This window comes from Rhinopithecus roxellana, chromosome 13, assembly GCF_007565055.1.
Source record: "Rhinopithecus roxellana isolate Shanxi Qingling chromosome 13, ASM756505v1, whole genome shotgun sequence".
Lineage (NCBI taxonomy): Eukaryota > Metazoa > Chordata > Mammalia > Primates > Cercopithecidae > Rhinopithecus > Rhinopithecus roxellana.
In genome coordinates, this window is record NC_044561.1 from 7,980,604 (window position 1) to 7,991,497 (window position 10,894).

Here is a 10,894-nt window from a genome sequence, read left to right on the forward strand (position 1 = left end):
GTGTTTAGTATGCTGAGATGAGAAACTGTCACCAAGGCCGCCACAGTGAGTGCATTGTTTGATGGTCCCTCCAGCAATGCATAACAGTTATAATTTCTACACATCTTTGCTAGAACCTGTTATTTTCTATTATTTTGACAAAGCCATCTTAATGGGTGTGGGTCCTGATTTTGTTTTGGGTTGTTTCCTGTCTGTTCAAATATTGAAATGTAAGAGATTTATTTTCTCTTTCTTTCTTTCCTTCTTCTTTCTTTCCTTCCTTCCTTCCTTCCTTCCTTCCTTCCTTCCTTCCTTCCTTCCTTCCTTCCTTCCTTCCTTCCTTCTTCTTCTTTCTTCTTTCTTCTTTCTTTCTTCTTTCTTTCTTTCTTCTTCTTCTTTCTTTTTCTTTCTTTCTTCTTCTCTTTCTTTCTTTTCTTTCTTTTCTTTCTTTCTTTCTTTTTTCTTCTTTCTTCTTTCTTCTTTCTTCTTTCTTTCTTTCTTTCTCCTTCTTCCTTTCAGTCTGTCTTTCCTTGCTTTATTAGTTCTTTCTTCTCTCTCTCTCTCTCTTTCTTTTTGTAGAGACAGGGTCTTGCTTTGTTACCCAGGCTGGTCTTGAACTCTTGACCCCAGGCTATCCTTCCACCTCAGTCTCCCAAAGTGCTAGGAGTATATGCATGAGTCACCATGCCCAGCCACAAGATAATTTTACATGGTGATTTTTGTATTCGGAACCATTAACAAATACATTTAATCATTCTGACAAAGTTTCCTTTGTGGGACTTTTAAGGGTATTCTCCATATGACATTAAATAAAATGAAAACAGAGATAATTTCACTTTTTATTTCTAATTTTATTTCTTTCCCTTGCCTAATTACTCTAGCTGGGTCTTCCAATGCTGTTTTTCACAGAAGCAGTGAAAATGTGTACTGTTGGTTTGTTCCTGAGAGATATGACAAAAACATATCTTTGGTCTTTCAGATTGCATATGATGCTAGTTGTAGGATTTTCGTAGATGGCCTTTACTATGTTGAGGTAGTTTCCTTCTATTCATAGTTTGTTGAGTGTTTTTACCACGAAAGGGTGTGGAGTTTTGTGAAATGATTTTCTGTAGCCAGGGTCTTACTGCATTACATTTGAAAAAGCCACTCTGCTTCACACCCACCCCTACCCCCTCTATTGTATGCCTAGTGTTAGAGAGGAATAAATACTTTGTGTTTTCCAGGGGAAAAGGGTCAGTCCATGAGAAACACAGCAGTGGTCACCTGTGTGATGGGATGGGGGAGCAGGATAGACCCTCATAGGTACAACTGTGGACTCTGCTTCAACCATAGTAGCTGTTACTTCTGTATAGGTGTTGACTGGGATGGAGCTACCCCTGTTACCCTGGACTCAGACACGGGCAAGGGGTCCAGGAAAACAGAGGAATGTACCAGAATCAGAAGCAATAAGGTGAGGGGACTAGGCTCAGACTCCTGTGAGTAGTTTGGGGTGACTGTTATAGCGGTGACCCCATTTGTCCCAAAGTTGGTGGCAGTGGTAATGAGTCTCAAAGAAGCCAGTTTCTGCCTCACTCTGACCTCCTACTGCTGATGGCCCCCCTTCCTGTAGATTGATCAGGAATGACTCCTTCATAACCCCCAAATTTAGAAGACCAGCTTGATTTCTATGGGTGGCCTCAGAGTATCCATTAATAGGTTTTAGATGAAAGGAAAAGGCGTGCAATTGTTTCTTCATGCAAATCAGCCCCCTCTTCTTGTCTGCCAGCTCCTTCATAGAACCTCAGTCCAGACAGTCACTAGAATACATTTCCCAGCTGGGGTGGAGAAGGCCAAATTGGCTGAATCTGGTTCCCTGTGAGGACACAGCTGCTGACCCCAGTGAGCAGGGAGCAGATGATACAGGGTCACAGCAGGATGATTTCCCAGTTGTTCTTATCTGTTGACCCCTCAAGGACAAGCCTACAGCACATAGTGCTGCCCCAGTAGCAGACCTGCTGAGCCCTTCAGTTGCTCTCTGCCTTTGTCTTTTTCTTCTGCATGAAAGATAATGAGTGTAAGGGCCTCTGTTGAGCTGTATTTGTAGTTAGTGCTCTGCACAGAATTCCTGTGTCATCACATGTCTGTTTGGTTCATGCTGTTATTTTTAGTAAAGCCCTGGAATCTTAGTCTCACTGAAGGAGATTCTCTGACAGACATCAGAGCAGAGAGCCCAGTTCGGTGATGGGGAAGCCAGCAGAATTGCAGGCCTGTGGCCGGAGATGTCTCCTTCTCCACTCAACAGTGTGGCACCTTTTCAGACTGCCAAGCTCTGTCCTGGAAGCTCTGGGCTCTCAGGGTGGGCCTCTCCCTACTCTCAGCCCACCCACCTTCAGCATCAAAAGGTCCCTAGAGTTTGGTGTCTCACTGGATGTTGCGGGGAGTCAGGGACCCCAATGGAGGGACCAGTTGGAGCCATGGCAGAGGAACATAAATTGTGAAGATTTCACGAACATTTATCAGTTCCCAAAATTAATACTTTTATAATTTCTTATGCCTGTTTTTACTTTAATCTCTTAATCTTGTTATCTTCATAAGCTCAGAATGTACATCACCTCAGGACCACTATTGTATAAACTGATTGTAAAATATGCGTGTTTGAACAATAAGAAATCAGTGCACCTTGAAAAAGAACAGAATAACGTGATTTTCAGGGTACAAATAAAGACAACTGTAAGGTCTGACTGCATGAGGAGTGGGGCAGAATGGAGCCATATTTTTCTTCTTGCAGAGAACCCATACACAGACATGCAAGTAGGGCAGATATGGCTGAATTCTTTTCCAAACAAGGAATATTAATAATTAATACCCTGGGGGAAGGAATGAATTCCTGGGGGAATGTCTATAAACAGCTGCTCTGGGAGTGTCTGTCTTCTGCAGTTGAGATAAGGACTGAAATACATGCTGATCTCCTGCAGTACCCTCAGGCTCACTAGGGTGGGAAAAAACCTCTGTTTTCTGTTGTTGAAGGTGTTTATCAAGACAATATGTGAACATAGACCCTCATCAGGAGGTTTTGGCTTTGCCCTTTGCCTTGTGATCTTTCGCCCTTTGCAGCATGCGATCTTTGTGATCTACTCCCTGTTCATACACCCCCTCCCCTTTTAAAGTCCTTAATAAAAACCTGCAGTTTTGTGGCTCAGGGGACATCAAGGATCTACTGATATGAGATGTCACCCCCAGTGGCCCAGCTGTAAAATTCCCCTCTTTGTCCTCTTTCTCTTTATTTCTCAGACCAGCTGACACTTAGGGAAAATAAAAGGAACCTACATAGAAATAATGGGGGTGTGTTCCCCCAATAACTGGACAAATGGAGAGCCATGCTGAGCTCTTCTATTTCTTACTTATTTACCCCTGGCTTAAGCCACACTGTATGGGAACCGAGTAGTCCCCTTGCATCTGGTTTTGAAAGGCTTATGAGGTCTCTCATCCAGATCTCTGGCTGCAGCAACCCCAGCAGAGGTCTTGAGTCTGCACACTTGAAGAATAATAGAAAGAAGAATTATGGAAGTGAGTAGGCATTATTGATTGGGAATCTTTTATCATTTATTTATTGCTGACTTGCTTATTGAGGGTAGCTGTGTTAGAGAAGCTCTGTCTTCATCTCACAGAACTGGCATCAGTAAGAGGAGGTCAGCCCCAACACTCCATCTTCCAAGTCTTGAATCCTGTGAGGAGTTGACAGATAAACTACAGGGCACCCAGGTAAGTTTGCATTCCAAAGAAAAATATTGTGTGGGATATACTAACCCACACTAATTCTTTGTCATTGTTTTACTGAATTCAAATTTAACTGACCTCCAGTGTTTTTATTTGATTAATTGCAGAATCCTACCTCCAGGCTACAAGCACTCCCTCTCTAACCAAGGCCTACTGCGTGGAAGGCAATCATAAAGCGGTTCAGGATTCAATGAGGTCACACTCTCAGGAATTAAAAAATGTTGGTCAATAGTGAGGCTGCAGTTGTACTAAATCTTGATACAATCTATCAAAACCTCCAGGATACGGCAAAGGCAGAGCTAAGAGAAAAATTTAGCATTAAATTCACACATCAAAACGCCTAAAAGAACACAAACAGAAACTCTGAGGTCACACCTCATGAAACTGGAGGATCAAAAACAACGCAAACCCAAACTCGGAAGAAGAAAAGGAATAACTAAGATTAGACCACAACTAAATAAAATTAAAACAAAAACAATACAAAAGATAATATGTACATAAACTAAAAAACCTAGAGAAGATGAATAAATATCTAACTATACACAACCCTCCTAGATTAAACCAGGAAAATGTAGAAACTCTGAACAGACTAATAACGAGCAGTGAGATAGAAACAATAATTTTAAAACGTCAACCCCCAAAAAAGTCCAGGACCAGACAGATTCACATTTGAATTCTACCAGACGTTGGAGGAAGAATTGGTATAAAGTCTATGACAGTAACTGTGATGGTTAATATTGAGTGACAACTTTATTGGATTGAAGGATACAAAGTATTGATCCTGGGTGTGTCTGTGGGGGTTTTTGCCAAAGAGATTAACATTTGAGTCAAGGAGCTGGGAAAGACGGACCCGCCATTAATCTGGGTGTGCACAAGGTAATCAGCTGCCAGCATGGCTAGAATATAAGCAGACAGAAAGATGTGCAAAAGAGACTGGCTTAGTCTCCCAGCCTACATCATTCTCCTGTGCTGGATGCTTCCTGCCCTTGAACATCGGACTCCAAACTCTTCAGTTTGGAACTTGGACTGGCTCTCCTTGCTCCGCAGCCCGCACACAGCCTATTGTGGGACTTGTGATCCTGTGAGCTAATACTTAATAAACTCCATTAGTTCTGTCCCTCTGGAATACTGACTAATACACTAATCCACAGGACGGGGAAATAGGAACTCCTTCCTAAATAATTCTATGAAGCCAGTGTCACCCTGAATCCAAAATGAAGGAAGGACGTAACGAAACAAGAGATCTACAGACCAATATCCCTGATGAACATAGATGCAAAAATCTTAAACAAAATACTTGCTAACCGAATCCAACAACTATCAAATCACAGTCCACCATGATGAAGTGGGTTTCTTATCAAGGATGCTTGGAGGGTTTAACATACAAAGTCAATAGATGTAATATATCACATAAACATAATTAAAAACAAAAATCACATGATTATTTCAATAGATGCAGAAAAAGTATTTGACAAAATCCAGCATGACTTCATGATTAAAACCCTCTGCAAAATTGGCATAGAGGAGACATAGCTTATGGTAATGAAAGCCCTCTACTGCAAGCCCACAGCCAACATTATACTGAACAGAAAGAATTTCAAAGCATTTCTTCTGAGAACTGGAACAAGGCAAGAGTGCCCATTTTCACCACTTCTGTTCAACATAGTACTGGAAGTCTTAGCCAGAGCAATTAAACGAGAGAAAGAAATTAAGGGCATCCAAATTGGCAAAGAGGAAGTCAAACTGTCACCGTTTGCTTATAATATGATCGTATACCTAGAAAACCTTAAAGACTCATCCAAAAATCTCTGAGAGCTGGTGAATGAATTCAACAAAATTTCAGGATACAAAATTAAGACACACAAATAAGTAGCTCTGCTACACAACAGCAACCAAGCTGAGAATCAAATCAAGAACTCAACTCCTTTTACAAATAGCTGCAAAAATAAAAAATACTTAGGAATATTCCCCACCAAGGAAACGAAAGTACCTCTATAAAGAAAACTACAAAACACTGCTGAAAGAAATCACAGATGACACAAACAAATAAAAACACATCCCGTGCTCATGAATGGGTAGAATCAATATTGTGAAATGATCATACTACCTAAAGCAGTCTAGAAATTCAATGTAATTCCCATCAAAATACCAGCATCATTTATCACAGAACTAGAAAAAGCAATCCTAAAATTCATATGGAACCCGAAAAGAGCCCGCATAGCCATAGCAAGACTAATAAAAAACAAACAAACAAACAAACAAACAACAACAACAGCAAAATCAAATCCAGAGGCATCAGACTATACTCTAGGACACACTGTTCAACAAATGGTTCTGGGATAATTGGCAAGCCAAATGTAGAGAATAAAACGGGATCCTTATCACTCAACTTATACAAAAATCAACACAAGATGAATCAAAGACTTAAATCTAAGGCCTGAGACCAAAAAATTCTAGAAGATAACGCTGGAAAAACTTTTCTAGATATTGGTTTAGGCAAAGACTTCATGACCAAGGTCCCAAAAGCAAATGCAACAAGAACAAAAATAAATAGATGGGACTTAATTAAACTAAAAATCTTCTGCACAGCAAAAGAACTAATCAGCAGAGTTAACAGACAACCCAGAGTGGAAGAAAATCTTCACAATCTATATATCCAACAAATGACTAAAGTCTAGAATCTACAAAGAATTCAAACAAATTATCAAGGAGAAACTAAACAATCTCATCCAAAAGTAGGCTAAGGATGTAAATACAAATTCTTAAAAGAAGATACACGAATGACCAACAGACATAAAGAAAACTGCTCGGCATCATCTAATGATCAGGGAAATGCCAATCAAAACCACAATACAATACCACCTTAATACTACAAGAATAGCCAATATTAGATGTTGGCATGGTTGTGGTGAAAAAAACAACAACCACTTTTACACTGTTGGTGGGAATGTAAACTGGTACAACCACTATGGAAAACAAGGTAGACATTCCTTAAGGAACTAAAAATGCATGTACCCTTTCATCCAGCAATTTCATAACTAGCTATGTATCCAGAGAAAAAGAAGTCATTATACAGAAATGATACTTGCAGAAGCATGTTTCACAGCAGCACAATTTGCAATTGCAAGAACATGGAACAAGCCCAAATGCCCATAAATCAACAGGTGGATACAGGAAATGTTATACATAGGCATATCATGGAACACTACACAGCCATAAAAAGGAACAAAATAATGGCATTCACAGCAACTGGAAAGGAACTGAAAACTGTTATTCTAAGTGCAGTAATGCAGGAATTGAAAACACAACATTGTATGTTCTCACTCATAAGTGGTAGATAAGCTATGAGAACACAAAGGCATAACAATGATACAATGGACTTTGGGGACTCAGAGGAAACGGTAGAAGGTGGGTGAAGGATAAAAGACTATTCACCGGGTACACTGTACACTGCTTGGGTGATGAGTGCACCAAAATCTCAGAAATTATGATTAAAGAACTTATTTATGTAATCAAACACCACCGGTTCCCTAGAAACCTATTAAAATAACAAATTAATATTTAAAAAGAAAAAACCCACTAAAATCCTTAAAAACCCGAATAAATGAATAAGGAAATAAATCGAATATGAGAACCTCTTCCGCTATAGAGAGAACCAGAGGCAAGAGATGAGGAAGGAAGAATCCCGACAAGCCCTCACAGACTCTCCTGTCACCTTAGATGAACATCACTCCAAGAGTTTCATTTTGATGGATGATCAATTCAAACTTTAAAATAAATAAACAAAATCAGGAATAATCAACGTAACGGCCCTCAAAGGTAGTAATGATCCCTCTATGGAATGGGTGCAATTCAGCAAGCACAGGAAGAGACTCAAAAGAAGTGTGCAGAGTAAAAGAAGCCAGAACAAATGGAAAGATAATGCTTGATAACACTGATACATTCCAGAAAATGGAAACCAAACAATAATGACAGAGGCAGATCTGTGGCTGCACAGGGGAGCACTGGGGAAGGGAGGGAGGGAGATGACAAAGGGTCATGAGGGGTTGCTGGGGTTGGTCACAGGTTGCATAACTCCCTGTTGGTGGTGATGTATTCAAGGATCAAAAAAATGTCAAAATGTGTATACTTTCCTATTATAAATCTGGGTGTTTTATTAGATGTGCATTATTCCTACATGAAAGGAGTTTTATTAAAAAAAAAAAGAATGGGTTGGGGAGAAAAGAAGCACAGGGATTCACACTGGGGAGCAGGGGGAGGAAGACACCACTCTGGAAACTCCTGGAAATGGGAAAAGGAGGATGACGGAGACAAAGTTTCCCCATCAGAGGTGGTTCTGTGATGACATAGATGGACCTGCCACCTCAGCCCAGGACCTCAGTGCAGACACCCTGTATCCCAAGCTGCAAGGAGCAGGATGTTCCTTTTCCTGGACACTCTGTTGCGGACTCTGAGGACTAAAGGGGAGGAGGAGCCTCCACTCTCAGGCAGGGCCCTGGATGCCCCTGGACTCATGAGGGAAGCTGCAGCAGCAGAAGCCACAGGCCAGACCTGAGCAGCGGCTGCCTGGGGCTCACCCTCCTGGCAGAGGAGGAAGGGGGTTCTTGTCTCACTTCCCCCTGGGCCTGGAGCACTGTGGCACCGCTCAGGCTGTCATCCCATGCTGCGCAGTAATAATCAGCCTCATCCTCGGTCTGGAGCCCGCTGATGGCCAGGGAGGCTGACGTGCCAGACTTGGAGCCAGAGAATCGGTCAGGGACCCCTGAGGGTCGCTTATTATTATCATAGATGAGGAGTTTGGGAGCCTTTCCTGAGAGCTGCTGGTACCAGTATACATAATTACTTCCGATGTTGGAGCTGCTTCCAGAACAAGAGATGGTGACACTCTGCCCAGGGGGCCCAGACGCTGAGGGTGGTTGAGTCAGCACAGACTGGGCCCAGGACCCTGGAAGCAAGAGAGACACAGACATGGTGATTGACAAGAGACAAAATGAGACAAGAGGAGAAAGCAGGGCCCCATGGGCTTCCCAGGGACCACTCTTGGTCCCATATCCTGTCACCTGCACAGTGAGTGAGGAGGGTGAGGACGAGAGGGAAGCAGGCCATGCTGGAGATTGTCCTGAGTCCTGTCTTCTCTAGCCACAGCTGAAGCTGAGCTTCCCCCAGATCTCTCCTTGTCTTCATACTCTGAGAGGGGGAGAGTCCATGTATGCAAATCAGACCTCCCAGCTTTGTGACCCCGCCCTGAGCCCCGGGTCAGGCTTCTAGGCTTGAGGATGTCAGGGGGTGGCAGGGGTGGCTCTTTGTGGTCCCAGGGGGTGGGGAGAACACAGTTGTGAGCCCTGAGCTGAGGACAACTGGCAGAACAGGTGGTTGGTTCTGCTCCTTTCACCCCCAGTCTTCTCAGAAATGGTCACCAGGCGCCCCCTAGTGTCCAGACTAAGACAAACCGTTCTATGATCAGGTGACCAGAGTCGCTGAGATAAACCGCTGCCTCCCCCTGTTCTGTCCACTGCTCCCACTTCCAACTCCAGGTCCGGTAAAGTGGCACCTGTGTCACCCTCCTTTGATCTCAGGGCAGTCTTCCTGCTCTACCGGACTCCTCTGGAGTGGATCTGTCCATGGTTCTTTGGTCGTACATTGTAGAGGACTCAGGTGATGGCTACACAAAGTCCTTTTATTTCACAATCAAGCCCATAGTGGAGACCGGCCCCATGGCCTCACTTCCCCTCCTGTGTTGGACACCGGGTCCTCTCCTCTCATGTGGCGCATTCCTGGCGGCCAGAGCTCTCCTTCCTCTGTGGATCCTGCAGCGCTGATGAGCTCTTCCCACTAGGATGCCCTGGGGAGGCATTCTCCGAGGGTTTTTCTGGTAAATCTTTGTTCTCCCTCTACTTCCCCAGATTTGCAGTCACAGTCATCTGGATACTGTGACCAGGGATCTTGCCTGGGAGTCTGTCCTCCAAGCACTGAATGCCAGTCTGTGGGGGACCTTGGCAAATGTCTTTGGAAGGTCTCACTTATGAGCAAAAACAGCAAAGATGTTCAGTCTTTGAAGATGGGAAGAATTAAAATTTTAACTTGGTTTGATGACCAGAGTCTGTCCTCAGGTGAGCCTGACATGTGATAGCTCTTGTCATCGAGCCCCCAACTAGGATTTCCAGGGGAAAGTTATGGTTCACATTCAGTAGTGAGTGTGGTGGGGGTGGCTTGAAGGTGATAGAAATTATTCATCTTTGATCCGTAATGACATCTAGAATCTAATAAACTAAAAACAATAAGCTTAAGAAAAAAGATAATTCTGTTAATCAAAATGAAAAATGAAATAGATGATGTCCATGACTGCATGAGTTCTGGCCTGATACACCCTGGACTCTTAACAAATATTTGTTTGAGGAATTTTATGGGGATGCAGGAAAACAGCTGGATGATGATGTTGATATTTACACTGGTGAATGTATCACCAGGTAGTTCCTGTACAATTAGATTTTTTTTTTTTTTTTTTTTTTGAGACACAGTCTTGATCGGTTGCCCAGGCTAGAGTGCAGAGGTGCGATCTCAGCTGAATGCAACCTCTGCCTATCTGGTTCAAGCAATTCTCCTGCCTTAGCCTCCCAAGTAGCTGGAATTACAGGCATGTGCCATTGTGCCAGGCTACTTTTTGTATTTTCTTAGTAGAGATGGGGTTTCACCATGTTGGTCAGGCTGGTCTCAAACTCCTGACCTTGTAATCAGCTCACCTCAGACTCCCAAAGTGCTAGGATTACAGGCATCAGCCATCACACCCGGCCACACTGAGATTTTAAATGCTCCATTTAAACAACCAAATAGTGAGATTTATTATAGACATTTAAATAAAACCAATCCATATATGTAACTGAAGTAAAACGTATGCTGTATTTTGGGATCACATTTCAAGGGTGTCATTATTTTAAATGTTCCTTTTTGTGATAGCCAAGTTTTTTACATAATTTTTATAGTTTTTAAAATGTTTATTGTGCTTACATAACACACCAGCCATATTAAGTTTTATTTATTTCCAAGTAGAAACGAGCTATTAGATCTGGGCTCTGCTTCCTGTTTTCTTCTCATTGCTTTTTCTTTGGTGATGCATAGATGGTCACAGTGAATTTTGTTTTCCTTTCCTCCCACTGTAATG

At 42.5% G+C, this 10,894-nt stretch overlaps 1 gene segment (V, D, J or C); it reads right to left on the minus strand.

Moving 5' to 3' along the window:
- Window positions 1-3,602: 3,602 nt before the first annotated feature.
- On the minus strand, window positions 3,603-8,927 carry LOC104660429. The segment is given in 3 exon segments: window positions 3,603-3,683; window positions 8,313-8,680; window positions 8,796-8,927. Coding segments are annotated over 3 exon segments (555 nt in total).
- Window positions 8,928-10,894: the final 1,967 nt, after the last annotated feature.